General features: G+C 36.6%; 1 protein-coding gene across 1 annotated transcript in view; it reads left to right on the top strand.

Annotated features, from left to right (window-relative positions):
- si:dkey-34e4.1 (carboxyl-terminal PDZ ligand of neuronal nitric oxide synthase protein) overlaps positions 1-20108 on the top strand; it is a 62097-nt gene that overhangs the window by 18775 nt on the left and 23214 nt on the right. Inside the window, exons 3-7 of the mRNA XM_053484760.1 lie at positions 1923-2015; positions 2125-2183; positions 5409-5517; positions 7710-7863; positions 9896-10041. Coding sequence (XP_053340735.1) covers positions 1923-2015; positions 2125-2183; positions 5409-5517; positions 7710-7863; positions 9896-10041 — 561 coding nt within the window. The remainder of the gene's footprint in view (positions 1-1922; positions 2016-2124; positions 2184-5408; positions 5518-7709; positions 7864-9895; positions 10042-20108) is intronic.

Here is a 20108-nt window from a genome sequence, read left to right as displayed (position 1 = left end):
ACACAACGTCCGATCACATCCATAGTCTCCTAAGTTTCTAACAAGGTTTAAAACAGCTTGTCTTGTATCTTTACGTGTTGTCATGTTACCTCTCGGTTTCATTTCTTTTAAGAATTACCATAAGGTGCATCTTAGGTCCCAAATTACTCTACTATAATATGGTGTTTGCACAGTATCCGAAATGCATGACATCTGCTTTCACAGAACAGATCTCAACATTAATCGTTTTTGCTCTTATTTTCCCCATTTCCCTTTTGGCTGATTTCCAATTTAATATTCCAGTAAACTACTTTTGTCTGGGATTTTTTTTTGTTGTTGTAGCGCTCATTGTGAATGCGCACCTACAAGCTTCAACAGCATGTCTCCTCCTGGTCCAGTGGGAACCACTTAGCGATCTCGCTGCAGTGACCAAAGTTTGAGTCCTGCTGAAGCCAGCGCTCTAGTATTAATGTTGTTTCGAATTTGTTTCCGGAACGTTATGTGCATTTGTTCAACCTCATTCTATCATCATTTAGTCAATGCTGTCACAACGTCATTTCATCAAGGTCATCCTAACTTTCAAAAGCAACCTAATATCGTACCAATGTTGCCCCAATTTCCATTACATTGCCAATTTAAGTTGACTACAACATTTTGACAAACAAAAATTAATAATTTGTGCTGTCTGAGTTAAAAATAAATTATCCCTGGTCCAGCATTTGTTGGAGGCATTGCACTTGTTCTCACAAAATATCAAAAGTACCCACTCTAGAACATTTCCTAACTCAAGTCATAAATGTGAGCTTTGACATGAAATGAATCTGACAGGGTGTTTGTAAAACTCGACACAATTTTGTGTGGCGTTCTTAGTTCACTTATATAAATTTTTTACCACCAGACCAAGGCTTTATCTTCAGCTCTCATGGGCTTTGGCTGTCATGGCTTGTTCTGTTTAAAAGCACTTCTCATTGCTTGTTCTCTTCCAGCTTATGAACAGATCAGCTTTGTGCTCCCGCGACGGAAAAGAGCCCGAGAGACCAAAAGGCTTGGTTCATGTTAGGACCTGACCGGAATAATGAACGCTGCAGTCATCCATCAGAAAATGATTTATTTTCAGGAAGTGACCCAGCGATTAATCAGTGACCTGTGGGTCCATTCAGGGCCAAAATAATGTTGTTTTAGAGGAAGGAGCCGATTCTGATTACTTAGAAAGAAGAGAATCATCCTCTGTCAGCGCAATCATTGTTCACAAAAATTTTGACTGTATACTGTAGTGACTAGACTTTAGGTAATTAAATAGTAGTAATCGCTAATAGTGACCTAAAATAGACAGTATTATAAGTCATATTATTGATAGTAATGTGTTATAAAATAATATTATTTATAATAATAATAATAATAATAATAATAATTAGAATATATTCAAATGAATTGACAAATTGAAACATTTTCTAATAAATTACTGTTAATAGTTTATAATAATAATAATAATAATAATAATAAAAAAATCATTTATTTAGAGCCTGTATTATAAGTATTGGCACCCATTTTTTCCCCACACAAACAATAAAAATGTCAATATTATTTTAAACCATGGCAACATTGCTAGCACTCATACATTATTTAAATGAAATTTAAAAAAAAATAATATAAGAATTTATTTCTCACTCCTTTCTATACTAAGGAAAATTATTTCATATACCGTTTTAGCGTACCCTGCGTATGATTACAATTTTGAGCTTTTATACTTGATGAGGAGAAAGTGGCAGTTTTATATGGAGCATTTTTATACAATCCCGTTAGCTGAACACGACTCAGTAGTTCTGACAGCATTTTAGTTTCATGGTTCAGTACTTCTTGCCATTTAGCACTAAAGTGCATTTCCTTGTAAAAAAAAAAAAGCATCTTTCCTCACTCTTGATCATCATGTTTCTGTCCTATAGTACGAGTTCAAGGCGAAGAGCATTAAGAAGAAGAAAGTGAACATGGTGGTCTCGGTGGACGGCGTAAAAGTAATACTTCGCAAGAAACAGAAGGTAAACCCTGTCATTTTTAAAAAGTTAATAATGTTTAATTAAATACATGCTATGACAAAATACAGCAGAAACATGTGCCTTGCTTTATGCTGATGTTTGATTCACACAGAGGAAAGAGTGGACATGGGACGAGAGTAAAATGCTTGTGATGCACGACCCAGTGTATAGGTGAGTCAGGTGACGACTTCTTCTTGATAAAGTAAATTTAATTTGATTTATATCAACATTGGTGCATAATTAATTATTACACAGATGGGATACGTTTCCAGACATACCAGTACACTCCTATACTTTATTAGGAAAACCTGCACGAGTACATAATTATCTAATCAGAAAGGTTACAATCACTCACATAGCCATTCTTTATAGCGGCCGTGAAAAGAAAAGCATCTCAGAATGCAAACCATAACAAACCCTTAAGACAGATGAGCAAGAACGCCAGAAGGACACATCAGGTCAGCCATAAACTGGCATCTGAGGCTGTGGTGGTCAGTGAAACTGGACAGATGAAGACTGCAAAAAGACCAGTCTGTGCCCACTATAGCAACAGGAGTGAAGGCTCATGTGGTCTTCTGTTGTTTTAACTCATTCATATTAAGAAGTTGATGTGTTGTGCATTCTGAGATACAGGTTTGTTAAAATCTCTTTGTATAAAAAGAAAGTTATTCCATTGAGATCTCACATTTCTCTAAACATAAATATTCTTTTTGAGTTATTGTAAACTGTTTCTGAGTAACTGCCAACTCAGCGGTGTCATTATGCCAGATTTGCATTCTGTTGCTGCTAAAACTCCAACACATTAACTAATGAGAACGTTGGCCCTTTTTTAATGAAGTGAAGCAAATCAGTCAGGCTCTTTATGCTTCTTGATTGAATCTGAAACAAAATGAAAAAGTGTTAATTAATTCATTAATTGCCTTTAGCAGGTTTGGAAAAAGATTCAACAGATTCCCATGATTTAAAATTCTTCCCATTGAATAATACACTATAATTAATACTGTAAAAGTGTTTTTTAACCTTATTTCAGTAGAATAACTATAATAAACTACAGTTAACACCACAGTTTATTACAGCATGTACGGTAGGAATTACTATAATAAATTTATATTGATTTGATTAGAACTTATATTGATTATATTGATTACATTTATAATAAAATTTATGATAAAATTTATTGTAGAGAATTTTATATATGTAGATTACTAATAATCTATAGTAAATAAATATTACTACAGCATCTTGTCAGCAACTGTAAATACTACGGTTTACTACAGAGTGTAGTAATGACCATATGAAAAACTATGGTTTAGTACAGCAACTTGTTAATTCCTATAACAAATACTTGTTAACTACAAGGTGAAGTAAATCCTACAGTTTTCTACAGCATACTATTTTAGGGCTGAAACGATTTCTCGAATAACTCAAGTAATTCGATTAGAAAAAATGATTGAGGCAAAATCTTCTGCCTCAAAGCTTCTTTTAATTAATTTTAAAAGCTTGCGTTATGTTTTTGCGCATTTTTTTTGTTTGGCGTGACACAGCGTGCTTCTGGATGCAAGCCGCCACTAAACACAGACAAAGAAAGGGCGCTCACCCAAAACAGCGGAAGGAGATGCAAACAGTTTGCTGTGTATTGATTTGATGGAGAGTTCTGTTGCGGGCTGCAAAATAGAAGGGAGCGATAAAATTATCAGCGAAGAAGAAAGCAGCAAGAGAAAATGACAAATTGTCAGTAAAGGCTGATTTTATGCCTGAGAACACAAAAATGTTTACACTAAATAAATATTGTTTATGATGAAAAATTACACGATTTTTATTATAAAACAAGCAATATAAAGATACAGTAGATAATTTATATATTTTTCTCTATACAAAATGTCTTTTTTATATTGCTTATTTTATAATCAAATTCGTTTGGTGCAATTTGTAAATCATAAACCTATGAATTTATGTTCTAATATAATATTTGATAGAGATTATGTAGGGGGGGCAATGCGTGGCTGGGAGGCATTTTAGCGCATAACACATTAAAAAAAATAAAGGTAGATTTTTCTAAAAAGAAAACCAATTAAACTTTGTTTCTCTTAAATATTTTACATATATATTCCTTTTATATATTTGCTGTTTAATTAAGCAAACGTACATTTTATTCGATTAATCGATTAAATTTTTGGTAGAATACTCGATTACTAAAATATTCGATAGCTACAGCCCTATACTATAGTAAACTACAGTAAACTATAGTGATTACTAGTAATCCCTAGTATTTTTCTTATGGGCTTCAGTAACAAAAAATCTATTCAGTTACATATTGCAACACTTTTCTTCCAAAATAAATTTTTATTTTATTTATTTTTAATTTATATATGCTGCCGTTCCTCTATAATCCTGTTGCTGGCGTCTTCTAAACTATTCACATACCGGGGGGCTGCACAGAATCCTGTGTGGTAGGAACAAATTATTTGCTGAGTTTGTTTAGAATTGTAAGAACATCTAAAAAAATCATGTAAAATCGAAGCAGGATATTGATAAAATCGTATTATAGCATTTTTTTCTTTAAATTGCAGTAAAAAAATTTATTTTTGTTAAATTTAAATGTTTTATTAAAAATTATTTAAAGTTAAAGCTTAATCCAAATTGAAAATTCTAAATATGCATACACACTTAAGAACACAACCTAGCAATTAGCAACAAAGATCTTTTAACACTCCTTTACAGGAAGAAGCTTAATGCTGTTTATTCACCAAATATTTATAATGGGGATTCCAATAGTTTTGAAACTTGTGGTATACACGGCTCCAGATGGCACCTGAAATGGTCACCAATACGCCAAATTTGTTAGTTTGCGACAACTTTTATCCAGACATTATAAAAATAGTCCTAAAAACTTGATTTGGCTCCTAAATATTTGGGATTTATTCTCCTAAAGATTTATGTTTATCTGGAGCCCTGTTTTAAATAAAAATTCTGTCATTCGATAAAAATGGACTGGACTTTAGATGAAGAAAGTAGCAAATAAAATGTATGTGTTAGCATACAGTATACGTGAAAAAATTAATTGTGTGGTCATTTCATTTCTTAGCAGTACTGCCAAGTAGTTTTGGCATTCTTCTAGAAATACTGTGGATCAATGTGGCCTCAGTACTTCTGCTTTAAAGCTTTTTCAGTGTAGATGCCAAATGCCAGAGTGCTTTAGTGCACATCTTGTGCTTTTATGTGTTTGTCATTTGTTAAATTAAGGCATATATTACTCACAACATGAATCTTTGGGATTACCAAATGCTTGATCTTTATAAAAGTTCTAAACATACAGATTAAAAGCAAAAAAAAAGAAAGATTTCCTGCATTGGTACAAAGAGTCCTAACAGTATTTCTGTCCCCCTTTCCTCTTAGGATTTTCTATGTGTCCCATGACTCACAAGATTTAAAGATTTTTAGTTATATTGCCCGAGATGGTTCAAGCAACACCTTCAGATGCAACGTCTTCAAGTCCAAAAAGAAGGTACTCCACCATGTAATTATTTTTTTCATTAAGTAAATAAAGAATGACTAGGTGGAGGAGAACCCTGAGTATTAGTGCTTGAGTTCCCACGAGTTAAGAGCCTGCATAACAAAAGAGTGCAAGCTCTTTGTACTGTATGTATCAGATCTAGTTCTGGAGAAATTACAACCTGATTTCTGTATAAGAACTGTGTATTAGATGAGATCACCTTTATAGAAAGGGGCCAACAAAGTGATCTTTAATAGATATTGAGTGGATATTACTGCCAGAATGATCCCTTTGGAGTTCGGGCAAAAAGAGGAAGGTTTGTTAAACTGGGAGATTAAATGGTGAAATATGAGCTTTTTTTAGGACTTGTGGCTTTCTGGGTGGTAGGAGTAAGGCCACAGAGGAGCCTGTTGCCTACAGAGTTTCTGTAACAAGATCAGGGTGTAAACTTTTTAAAGTAGTCTATGCTCAACTTCGATCTATTATAGAGTCCAAAAGAATGAAACATCGAGCTGGGGGAAGGGTGAGTACAGAGGAAGGGGTGAGCGAGGGAGGGGTTGGATGAATGAAGAAGGTTGATTGAGATTGCTAAGAGAAGAATAATGGTATGTCTAAAGGAGGGGGTAGGATGAGTGGCAAAGGGGTGAAATGAATGAGAGATTGCGGTGACTAGGATGAGTAAAGCAGATGAGCTGAGCCAGGGAGGAATGGGAATAGGGGATTGGATGAAATTGTGAATGAGGTGGAGGAATCAGGGAAGTGGTTACATGGAGTAGGGGGAAGGGTTTGAAAGTCTGAGAAAATCTGAAACTAGATTGGGATTGATGAAGTTTGGGGGATTGAGTAGGGCGATGAATATGGTGGAGGAATGAGGAAAGTGGATTGCATGTAGAGAGGAATTATGAAGGCATTGGTTTGGTAGAATTGGTGGAGGGGTTGAATGAAGGAGGTTGATTTAGGTGAACAGGGAAGGGTATGTAGGAAAAAGGGATTGGATGATTGAGGGAGGAGATTTGGATAATTAAGGCCAGAGGGGAAAAAAGAAATGAGGTTGCAAGGATTAAGTGAATGATGGAAGAAAGCAGTGTTTCCCACAGGTCTTGGCGGTGGTGGCCAGTGGAGTGGGCCGGTTTTGCCTGCCAGCACAAAAGTGGTCTACTACAGACAGCAAACAATAAATACATGTGATGTTTACCACTATATTTATTTGGTTTTTAGATTTTTATTAATTTCACATTTCAGAGATCCAACCTACAAACCCTCCCCCCATCTACACACATATGCATAAGGACTACGAGCTCTGACAAACAGTGCCATCTTTATACTCAAAAGAGTGTTTAGTTCTTAATATTTTACTTTGTCTTCTTACTCTTCACATTTTAGCTTTTTCTTTTGCATTACTATGTTTTATTAAATATTCACTATCACTCAAAGGTGTGGGAACACTTTCTAACTCTTTGGTCGTTCTTGATTTTTATTTCTTTCTACATTGTAAAGCGATGCTGAAGGCGTCCAGAATATGCAATAATCTTCTCTCAACAGTTGATATCTGCTCCTCATGATCTGTAAAGCCTTCATAACGGCTCTAATCCGAGGTGCTGTCTGTCTGTTAATTGGTGATTTCTGTGACTGTTTCATCATTGTGTGCTTCATGGTTTTTGCAAATGCACTTGACAATACTATTCTTCCAAAAACTATTCCAGAAAGGCTGACCTCCATGTCTTATAATAATAACTGACTGTTGTTGTTGTTATGTAATTACCTAATTTCATAGTTTTAAAATTTGTAAAATGTAGAAAACAAAAACAAATACATTTGCAGGTGGTCTCAAACTTTTGAGCGGTGGTGTATATATGGTGTACTGTAGAGTTATCCTTAGACATGTGCTTTTTTAGCACAACCCGGACAATATGATTAAGTACTGAATTTTATTTTATTTTAACTTAAAATTTAAAAAGAGATAACTAATTTTTGTGTTGTTTTCTGTGTGGGGAGCCCACCCAAGTATACTCCATGTATAGGAAACACTGAAAATAATGATGAAAGGATGGGTTTGAATAAGCGAGAGGTGTTGATTGAGGTAAACAGAGAGGGGACAGAGATAAGTAAGAATGGAGCAATCAGGAATTGAAATGATTAAGGGATAGAGTTAGAATGAAGTATGAAAGGATTTGTTTGATGTAAATGTGACTCCACTTTCTCAGAGTCAGGCAATGCGTATAGTGAGGACAGTCGGTCAGGCCTTCGAGGTGTGCCACAAGCTGAGCCTGCAGACTGCGGAAGGACAGATGGACAAACAGATGGGCAGACTTGCACTCGGAGAGAGTGGAAAATCTGACGAGGAGACACCCAGTGAAGGTGAGACAGAAACATCACCACATTCGCAGACTTATTTATTATCAGTCTGCACTTTATTAGAAGCATCACCATCTGGTCATTCATAATGTAACCAGCACTTGATATAGAATCATGCAGACACAAAGCACAAACTTTAAAAATGATTACAGCTAACATCAGAATGAGTGAAATGAATAAAAATTTAACCTAAATTATATTAAGCAAACAGTTTGCACTTGCTGTGTTTTGAGACTGATGTAAGCTTACATAATAAGTGACTTGGAGACTAATTCACTCACAGGAGAAAATGGCAGATCAGAGGCTGTTATTGCGTGCGATTTTTGATAATGTAACACAAATGTAACATAAATATATGTTTTTGTTGTAACATGTACAGGATAACCTAATAAAGTGAATGGTGCAGTAGATATTTGACTCCAAAGTTTACCCAAACTCAGACCGGTTTGCTTTTTAAGAGGTCACACCATGTTATATATATATATATATAATTATTTAAAAGCTTAAGATTTACTTTAATTTATAATTAAAGTTTAGATGCATTGCAGTGGATGTTTAACAACATTTGCAACAAAATGTTACACTTGATTGATGATTAAAAACAGATTTTGACTTATACCTAGAAAATGCCTTCCACTGTCACTAGATCCAGTTTTCTAAATCAGAGACATTTGTTTTCTTTGACTCTGTCGATCTGTCTGTGCCACTTATGTTAACTTATCACCTTTACAATTCGGTTTGTCTCTTTGGTTGAACTTTAAATTGGTTCGAATTTATATTTTCTGTCCTAAAAACTTTTAATCTGCTGTGCTAGACTGGGCTTGTATATTGATTGTAATTGAAGAATTGAGTCTTTTGGGGAACTTTCCATTGCAGAATAATGTCATCAAGAGTTCTAATGAGTCTGCCTTTGTAATTAGGCATAGCACTACTCAATACAAATGTGGACTGTGTTATTCTTTTTATTATTATAATTATTTTTTTACGAGCACTAATGAACTTTTAAGCTTCAGTGCGTTCATCGTTAACGACATGATAGCTCACTCAGCTGTCAGAAAACCAAATCATAGTAGTATAATTGCATAAAACACCACTAACATGAGAACACCCAGCAGCAGACTCAACTGCTATCTTGCTTGATTTTTGATAATTCTTCATAAGTTCTTGTGCTCTGGTACTAGCATTTTAAGCTGTACAGGACTTAGCACATTACATACATTTGTGTTTGGGTGGTTTATCCAAAGCTTGACTCCTAGTTATGTAGCTGATGAAAATCTACCTACTTAAAACAGGTTTTATTTTTATATGCATCCAAAAGCAGTATCTCAGATTTCGCATCCAGCTTCATCTTCTTTAAAGAATTCAAAGACTCTATCTTGGAATGCAAGTTCTGCAGTTCACATCCTTAAGGTTTTTAAAACACAGTGCGGTTCTGTCATCACTAAGTCCATACTGGTTTCAGCCATGTTTTTGTCCCGGACAGATAGAGATGTAGGTGGTGTGAGAGGCTGTTTGGCGGACTGGTTCTAAAAAGAGGCCCAAGTAAACACACAGCACTATTGTCCATAACAGACTTTTTTTTAAATGTTTTTTTTTTTTTTCTTAGCCATTTAGTACACTTGTGCTAAGGCCTTTGATTAAGTACACTACATCAGCCTACAGTTTTTGGACTGTGGGATAAAACTATTACCAAAAACTAGATTTTGAACCCCCAGCCCTGGAGGTGCAATGTGACGATGATAATTTATAAATTATTGCACCTTAGCCACTTTGATTGGAAACCTTTTTTTTGTTGTTGCCGTAATTAGAGTCAATGTCTTTAGTGACATCAGTGTTAATGGGAACAAACATTTTTCAAAATAAAGTTTGATACGATTAGAAAAAAATTGAATGATCAGAAAAAAGTTCAAAATTTGAGCTTGACATATTGTATTAACATGCCGTTGCATGAAACTGTCAATCAGTGGCACTTATATCCAACCTGCATATACAGCCTTACAACTAAGGAGATTGAACATAATGTTGTTTCTCCCAGGTCATGAGTTAACTGAAGCTGAACACCTTACTAGCATAGACCTGGAGATGAAGTTGCTGCCAGCCAGTGCTTGTGAACATGCTGCCACCGATGTCCTTCAGAGCCTATCAGAGCTCAACATGGTGAAGCCAGGACAAACTTTCCAGGTAAGAACGTCTGGATATCAGTGGGCTCTGTAGTCTTTTGTATTTGAGATTGTAATGTATGTTGTCAAATTGTCTTACTGAACATTATTTAGTCTGACTTCTTAAACTCGTATTTTCCTTCAGTGTGAGTGAGGCATTTAGTTGATTACGTTATTCTAAAAGTAGACGGGTAAAGGTGTGTTTTTGTGGTATCTAAATTAAGAGGTAATATTACTCATTCACATAAAGCTGCTTATCTGAACTGACTCAGGTGATGGTAATGTCATCTTACAGTGCAGTATTGCGTAAGAAAACAGCTGTAGGCTTCCTGAAACTGATCCAGGGCTGAGTATCAGTACGAAATCTGGCGCTGACATAAAACCGTTTCCAGTCCAATCCTTTGATGGGGTTCATTCTGTCAGCGTTGAGTGACATTACACAGATTATGCACTAAATGTAGGACATCATGCCTCTTGTGGATCGCATAAGGTTTCAGAGCTTCAGAAGCCGAGTCAGTTCGGTTGCAGAGAACATGTCAAGTATTGCGTCAGTGTCATCTATTGGACCCTATCTAACTCAGGGCTCTCATATTGTGGTTAAAAATAGATAAAGTGGGATCGATGGGGCTCATTTTGTGCTGAAATAGGATGCTTATACAATCAAAGCTTGATTGCAGTAATCATCAGGAAACAACTGATTACACTGCATGTAGTTTAGGAGACAAATATTAAGGAAACACTACAGGTTTTTTAACAATAGATATCACAGTCAATCTTTGTTATTTTTTGTTTGAATATATGTTATATGTATATATATATATATTTTTTTTTTTTTCCATAAAATATTGAATTATTAACATGGATTAAATAGATATCTACTGTATGTTACATAGATTTTAGGTTTTAAATGTTGAGCATTTTAGATTTCAAGTGAAAATGTCTTAACATTACATGCTGAAATATCACATATTCACAAGTTCTATAAAGGTAAGTAATGTTTAACATTATAAAGTAGATATAGTTGCAAGCAATGACAAGCGGCCCAAGCACCTCGTACCATCACCCGAGCCATGCCCGGGGCCCAGACTCTCAGACATCCTGATGGCAGAAGATTCCAACCTGTCTGCTGATTTTCACGAATTTTTGAGCATATTAAGTAGGGATGAGCATTTTTGTTCATATTTCATTTCGAGTAATCCACAGGTTTGAGAAACGAGTACTCGATTAATTGGGGTGAAGTTTAAGCAAGGGGCGGGGCGTTTGCATTACAGTATACAGTAAACATTTAAAAGAAATAACAGCATGAGGTGAAGCTGAGGTGCTTTTTCTACATGATGCATTGTATATAAAATTAATCACATAGCCTAGATACATAAATATGTAAATGTTTTCTTACAAATTGTATTTATCTACACAAAATGCATGTGAGCTTGAACTACGTGCCAATCATAAAGTAGTGGATGTGCTTCTCCCGTTACTTTAAAACAACGGCAACTGAAACCCCGCAATCCCCAGCATAATTTGGCTGTGTAAACTTAAAATAAAAATAGCCTGAACCTGAAACTTAAAGATTGGGTAACATAACTTTTCTTTCAAAATGATCAGTCGGTAAAGGTAAATTTAAAGCCGGCATAATTTAACTATGCTGATAAACTTAAAACAAAAACAGCCTGAATAGTTTACCATGCATGGCTAAGAAAAATTTACATAAGGTCAACATATTTTTATTCAAAAAGATCAGTCGGTCTATGTGCTCAGATGAAAGCTGAGTGCGGAGTCTATTTACAGTTAGACCAGCAGTGAAAAAACGCGCTCAGCAGGCACAGAAGTTGCAGGAACAGCCAGGTGCCACTGGGCAAGGGTGCTTAGCTTTACAAATCGAGATTCGATTTCAGTGTCATGCGGGGAAACATCACTCATGCCATAGTCCTCGCCGAAAAGAGTGTCGAGCGCCGTTGCTGACTCGGGCTTACTCTCTTATGCTCGTCTGACTGCTGGCAGTGGCATCTGCGTCATCTGCTTTTTTGTGTTTATGTGCAAGATGATAACGCGTCGAACTTGTTGTGGAGTTGTAGACGAGTGTGGTGCTACACATTTTACACTTGACTGTTTTTTAGTAAAAAGTGTTGCCAGACATCGCTGCGCGCTTTAGAAGCCATTTTCCCCTCTGTGCTCCGGTCTTGTCTCTAGACCGCAAATTCTCACAGCCGTAACCAATCAAATATCAGACTACCGCCCAAATACCAGCATAACCAATCAGAAAGAATGAAAGTAGTTTAATTTTTAAAAATACATTTTTAGAGCTAATCGATTGTCATTTTCACGCTCGATCGTCGCTGATGGGTCAGATTAATCGATTAATCGAGTACTCGTGCGCATCCCTAATATTAAGATCCCAAAAAAGCCGCAAATGGTGGGAAAAAATATCCTTAGAAGAAAAAGAGGGCTCTCACTCACTCTGACGGCATTGGTCTGATGTCACAGTGCTTGGGCCCTAGTTAACATGTTTAACAATCACACACAACATGCTTTTTAGTGTTCAAGTGTGTGATGTGAATCAAGTGGGAGCAACATTTAGTAGTGGCTTTTTCAGTACTACAGATCATTAGAAATTTAGTTTCCCGTCTTATTTACATTATCCACCATAGCTACGAAAGTCTGTCTGGATACATCAGTTTGTCTACATGATGCAAGTTGCTGTTTATGGCAAGCGTAAGAATAAAAACGCGTGGGCTGTCCAGCTGCTGCGTTTGATTATCCTGTAGGCAAGCATCGGTTCTCGTCGATGTCACTCTGACTGCACTGATTGCCAGAGCTGGTTATACGCCTATATCGTCATGCGAAAAGTTTCCAAGCCTGACAACAGCATGCTTCCCCTGCAAGCAGCCACTGCAAGGAACACAGCACAGTTTACTGTTCCGATCTACTTCCCAAAGTCATCCATCACTCATAGCATCTCTCACAAGGAACGATCAGCCGCCTGCAAGTGATGTGTAATTAATAGTAAAAAAAAAAAAAAAAAAAAAAAGACAGCTTGCACAAACAGCTATGACACCCCTAAGAGCAATGATTTATAGCCTCCACTGATTTTTGACTGATAGACACCGGGCAATTAAGAAACAACCAAGCAACACGCACCCCTTCTCAAGGATGACATATTACTCATCTACCCTGTCCAGAAGGAGGTACTGGTACACTATTATTAACACAAGAGGAGTTTCTGTATGTATATAAAGTTCAGTTTAGCACATGCGTTCAGAGATTGTGACTCGTCTGTGTGCACTTCTCTCGTCCAAAGGATGCCAAACTGAAAAACGTCTAGATTGTAATCTAGAACATACTGTATGCACCTACACAATTAGGAGCAAAGAAGACATAGTATATCAGATACAGTACAGTTAGAAGCCGAGACAATAAGTGAAAAATGAAACAAAAATACAGTATATGTGACCTGCAATGCAGAAAAAGCGATCAAAAAAAGAATAAAAAAAGCAATAAGGTTTGGTCTCAAGTTTTCTTTAACAATATGGAATCATCTTGATTATTTATTAATGTGTGTAAAAAATAGCACATAATCCAGAACAATTTATTATAATTAATTTCTTATTTGCTCATTTGATTAAAAAAATCTAGGCAATGGTTTGAAGAATAATTTTAACAAAGCACTCATCTTCTCTTTATAACCTTTATAACAAAATATTTTGAGACAATTTCTTCAACTTATTAATATCATGTGTATGTTTACTTTATGTATAGTACGTATAGTATAGTACCCCCCCCCCAACATTAATTTATATTTTGTTTCCGAAGAGCCAGATGTCCTTGTATTATAATGTAGTCTTGAGAAATAGTTCTCTAAGCTTCATGAAGGACTATTTTGTCTCTCATTTTCAGTACCTGACCAGTTACAGAAAAATGTTTTTATTGTTTGTGAAACCACACAGTAACCAGTGAATCATTGAAGCATAAGAAACCCCGTCTAACTTACGGCATGAGAGAAACAAGTAACAGGTGACCAGTATACTGGAAATGCTGGGTGATAAGAGGAGAAATGAGACTGCAATTTAATTTAATTTAAATGACTATGAGGAAATGAAGGGGGCCTTAAGACTTTTGCACAGTACTGTAAATTGTCCTCAAATGACATTTCATAGATTCATTTATTACGGTCTGATACATAAATTTCAGTTTTCAGTTTCAGTTCAATTAAATGATTTGTCAAATACTGATCTTTAAATTAAATTCCAGAATTGCTAATAACTTAGACTAGCCACTGTTTTACTCAAAATCAACATTACTTGCATGAAATCCTTTAAATGTTAGTATTAATCCTGACTTCAAAAAAGCCCTTAGACAACCCGTAGAAGGAATCCTCTTCTGAATATTGAAGTGATTTGTAGAATGCTATTCCGGCGCGGTCATGCTGAACAAATGCACGTGCTTTCGTCACCCTTTTTCTTACACTTCAACTAACTCGACCCTGAGAGTTTTTTTTTTTTTTTTTTTTTGCAGTACATGCAAACGTCCATACATTCTACATTTCCATTTAGATTTCCTTGTGTAGTTTAAAATTTCATATAAAAAAGGTCACATTTTATATACTTATTTTCCTAATTTTCTTTTTGATTCTGGAAAGCTGCTTAGCAACAATGATCATTGTTAAAAGCTGCTATATAAATGAAATTAATTTTATTCATTTTAAAAATTACATTTTATATGAATTTTAACATTAATTCAGGAAAGGGACAGGACACAATGAGGCTGAATGTTGCTCCTTTTTTTTTTTTTTTTGGAGTGACTCCATCTAATCCGGAAACCTGGAATGTTCCTCGTGACTTTGGAGATGAGCTACTGGTCAGAGACTCTGTTTCAGAAAGATAAGAGAAGAGAGACCCAGCGATGAACGGATGGATGATTTTCGGTAATTGCTATCCTTGTGCCAAATAGGGAGGAATTAATAGGGAAGAAATGGACAAAAAGACCACATTCTGGAATGTCATTCATGGTTTTTCGAGGAATGTATTAAATATCCAGGCGGACATTATCCTAATCTTGCACTTTTGTGCTTATCTTGCTTTTCTACATTTGTCAGACTCTGCAGAAAGAGACTCATGATGAGAGTGTGCCTTTTTAGTAATCTTTTAGCTCCCTCTAATGGACACAGTGAGATGTTGCAGTGGCAGAGCCGAGGGGAGAAAGGATGCATCAAATCAGGGCGTGTATTGCCGTCCTTATTGTTAGTGGAGGTTTTTTGCTGAATTAGTCATTTCAATGGGACTTAATATGCATTTTTTAAAAACATTATGATTTGTCTCCAGTTTGCATTTACACCAAAACATTCCCTGATTTTAAATCTTGTAATTTTTTTTTTGTTTTTGTGTGGCCCAGTGCTTTAACCAAGCTAATAAGATACCCGTCCTCAACCCCTCTGTTCTAACATGACCTCATATACGTTAAATATGAGCCCTAACTGGCTTTTTGCTGTTTTGGTGGCACGTGGCTCGGCATTAGCTCTTTTATCTAAGGGGCAGTGGTGGCTCAGTGTGCTAAGGCTCTGATTCATGGATCGAAAGATCAGCAGTTCAAGTCCCAGCTCCTCCACGTTGCCGCTGTTGGGCCCTTGAGCAAGGCCCCTAACCCTGTCTGCTCCAAAGGCCAGGGACTGTAAAATGTCTGACCCTGCACTCTGACTGTGTATGTGACAAATAAAATTTGAATTTGAAAGCAATGAAAAGTGAAATAAAGGAAGTTTAGGGTAGACAAATTGATTATCCCAGGACAGAGCCAGCTCTTAGTAACCTGCAGGAACTCGTTTTATTGCCTCTGTGGTGGAATGCCCAGGTTGATAGGCCCAGCGGTGGAATCCTGCCAATGCAGTGCAAGGGAACACCCCACAGTGGGCAAGGATCTACAGTATCCTTTGTTTTCATCCTTAGTTTTTCAGAATTGCATGCTTCTGCGATTGGGAGTATGTAATAGGCCTGCTGTGCTTCCAGAGACAGAGCTACGGCCCAATGTTTTTTTGTCCTTTCAAACATAGTAAGCAACGCGTCAGCATCATTGGGGATTGTGAACCTTGGCAGCAGGCATATTGTGGGTTTGGATTAGGAGTAGCATGGGGTTCTTGGAACTGGCTGGCTGGCTTCTAGCAGCTTGTTACTTATAATATGTAGTCCTTATGCCAGCTCCTGGGTGAGCGTCTGTGCTGAAGCCCAGCCTCCAGCAGGTGCTGAAGATAATCCTCCTGGGGTCAGGGATTCACGTTTGCTGCTCGCATTTTCCACTTTCCGTTTTTGGTAAAGCTTTTAGAGGAAAGATGCAAAAGGTGCGGTTTTTATAGGTGCTGTGGCTGTGCGTGAGCGGTGCGTGCAGGGCAGAGTGCACAGTCCTTTCCAGGAAGGAGTTAATGGACAAAGGAGCATGGCGTCGCCAGCAAGTCTAGGTCGAGGTGGGGAGATCCCAGATGAGTAACAGGGTAAACTGGCCATATCGGCAAGTGTGTGAGGACTGAGATTTCTTTTCTGTGCACAGAGCTTTGCTTTGCCATCTTTTTGTGTGTGTGTGTGTGTGTGTATGTTCATCTCTGGATTTACACACAAACACACATAAACACGCACACACACACAATCTTTAAATTAGTAATAAAAAGGCATTAGTCATAATAAGTAACAGGGACTAGAGGAAGAATTAATTTCAGCCATTGGAGGTTTCATTTCCATTAGCCTCATGCACTAATGATTGAACAATACAAAAGATGACATAGTGGGAGCAGTCGAGGAAAATCCTTGTTTTAAATATAAATATTTATATTAGCCCCACACAGACAATTTGATCTAATTTAAGTGAAAATACAAAGGTCTATGGATATCTTGAATTAAAAACAAAATCATCAATAACCTTAGACAAAGCACCTTAAGTACAGCTCTAAAAGCCACTTGAGAATAATAACAGCTGCTGCCATTTCATGTTCTCGTGTTGTGGAAAACATATCAATGGTATTGCATTTTAATCTATTCTAACCAGTTTTTTAAAAGCCAAGAACTTATCCCAGCTGTGAAGAAAAACATTATGATTTTGGGTTGCTCTGGCGCCTCAGGCCTTGATAGTTTGCAGTCTGTGCAGCAACATTCGTTCCTGGTACTAATGTTGGTCTTGGATAAATGAACAGCACTAAATACATCGGCTCTCATGCATCTTGTGATCTGGTAACTCAGCGCACATATGGAGATGTTCTGGGACGCATATGGCAGCATTGCATTTGTAGTCTGAGTAACGTCGTCCCTGATATCATCAAAGGGCTCCAGTAACCAGTGCGGCAGATTTGCGCTTTTTATTTGCCTTGTATACATCATTGTAATGAAATGTGTATGTTTAATTGTGCATACCAGCGACATATGGAGTCTTGTCTTATGATGCATGTTTCTTGTTACTCAGTTAATATAGCCTCAGATTCCTGTTGGTGGCTCTCAATGTGGTCTTCTGCTGGTAGAGCCCATCCATCTAAAAGTTCATGTGGGATGCTTTTCTGCATGCCAGAGATCTAAGGTTTTGCTGTTGGCTCAAGCCATATGCATAAAGATATGGTCTAAGACCTGTTCAGAGACTACATACTGTAACACCATTGGAATTGGAACACAGATCAGTGATGTCCAACATCATGCCTGACCTCACCAACGCTCTTGTGGATAAATGGACATGCCTGCCTACAGTCACGCTTCAAAAGCTAATCTAAAATATAGGCAGGATTGACATTGGTTTTCATATCTTTGCTATGCCTCAATCCTTATCCATTAATTTGTTGTTTGAATTGAATGCTGAATGAGTTGAGCAGTAAACATCAATTTGGTCTTGTTTTTTAGGTGAAAGCTGCTGACAAGCATTCCAAAACCTTATTTTTAAAATCCAGTGGAATCAATCTCTGTCATTGTACACATCTAAGCCCAAATGAAGAAAATCGTACATCAATAGTCCATTGTACACATTTGAGAAGCATGGTGTACCGATTGATAAGATTCCTGTAACTTTAAACGACTGATCAGAAAGCTAACTATACAGTTTATATTCTGGTTTGTGGTTTTGTTTGTCCAGTATACAGTATTTGGTACTGGAGGTGACATTTTGGGAGATTTAGTAACATTACTCTCTAAATGCAATCATGAGCGGTCCCTGACGATGAACCTGTTTGTCTTGACTGTCCATTTGTGATCAAATCAACCAAGACAGATGTTAATAAATTGCAACATAGCTTAAAGAACTGTAACCAAGGAAATGTAACCGGTTCCTGTATTTAATTAAGTATTTCAAGTATCAACTTTACTTAAGTGTTTCAGTTTTCAGTGACTTTTACTTAAATTTCACTACATTTCAAAATAACATATTGTAGTTTTTTTTTTACTCCACTACATTATATAGCATATTTCATTTTTTTTTTCTTACTTATGAGATGAAATTAAATCTACAATTTGTTGAAATTAACAACAGGAGTTTCATTTAAAAAAAGTTCAAACTTTAAATGTCTCACTTAAGATATGTAGATCTGAAAAAGAGTGTTCATTTAAGAACGTCCCAATAATATTGACTAACAAAAGCCAGCTTTTTGAAAGTGCTGGCCCACAATTTCTTGCTATAGTTGACATATGCAGTTGGTTTTGTCTACTGTAATTAGTTTAGGTAGACATAGAAAAGTGACTTTGCAAAAGTCACTTCCACTTGCAACTTTTAACCAGGGTTTTTATGGAAGTTGGTTGGATTGTTGATTTTGGATTATTGATGGACATTTTGAAGTCCTTTTAGGTCCACCAGTGAATGCCATATATGTTTGTTGTTGTTAATGTTTTTTTTTCTTTAATCCTGCAGCTACCCCACAACTGCACAATGCATTTTATGAAGAAGGCCAGACAATAATTAGTTTTAATTCTGTATTAGCTGTGTTCTGTGTTTCTGTCCCCAGAGATTATCTTCAGCCTTATCTTCAACCTAAGCTGACAGACCAAAGCTACTTAGAGAAAATTAGTTTCTTGCACTGTATTGTGGTGATAAAACTTTAATTAACTTTTCAAAGGTAGCAGGGTTTGAATTGTTATACCTAAGTGGCATGACGAGAAATTTAGAACCTTTTTTTCTGTTTTTTTTCTGTGTGACACTTTTTCAGCCTTTTTTCTATGCTATTTCTGGACTTAAAAACATTATACATTTAAGACATTTATCAAGTCTGACTGCCTTACAGGTCATTTTGTAGGTCTGCACTTACTGACTTTAGAGAACATTGCAGGAATTAGATATGATTTGTTATTTGACCTAATTATTATATAATAAAACACTAAGCAACATTATGTTATAGGGAAATAATTAACAATAGTCATACTGGTGGCTGGAAGTTCAGTATAACATTTGACGTTATAAAACTGGAAAATTCCAGTCTTGAACTATTGAGCGACTGCAGTCACACGTCCTCAGAGAACAGCTGTCTGGATCTGCCGAGGTCTGAACCACATTTATAATAAAGTGGAACTGTCCCCAGTCATCAAACGCATCCCATGCAGACAACACAGGGCATCCAAACAACGACATGTCAAACCAGAAGCAGGGCACAGCACTGGCAGCTAGGTACCAGTTAGTTATGGTCACAGTCACACAATGTATTAGGTAAATGTATATTTAGTGCAAAGTGCAAGCAGGGACTCTGGGAGGACTAACTATGACAGAAGAAAACACAGACATGAGGGCTCCCTGAGAAGTAAAGCAACCAATCACACCATCATCAACAAACCTGAGTGATCAATGAGAGTGAGGAAGACAGCATCTAAACATACCAGTTCACCATAATACTCTACGTCCACGAATCCCCCACATCTGTTTTTTTATCTAAAGCAAATCTAGTCACAAAAATGCTTTGCTAAATAAATAGGTTTTTAGCCTGGACTTAAACACTGAGACTGTGTCTGAGTCCTGAACAAAGGCCTGCATCCTTTGATCGAAGTAGGTGTGGCGGATCGTAAGACACTAACAGTTCACTCAGATACTGCGATGCGAGACCATTTAATGTTTTATATGTCAAAGGTTATATTTTAAAATCGATGCAAAATTCCA

This window comes from Clarias gariepinus, chromosome 24, assembly GCF_024256425.1.
Source record: "Clarias gariepinus isolate MV-2021 ecotype Netherlands chromosome 24, CGAR_prim_01v2, whole genome shotgun sequence".
Lineage (NCBI taxonomy): Eukaryota > Metazoa > Chordata > Actinopteri > Siluriformes > Clariidae > Clarias > Clarias gariepinus.
Note: the sequence above shows the minus strand (reverse complement) of the source record. Positions and strands in the feature narration are given on the sequence as shown.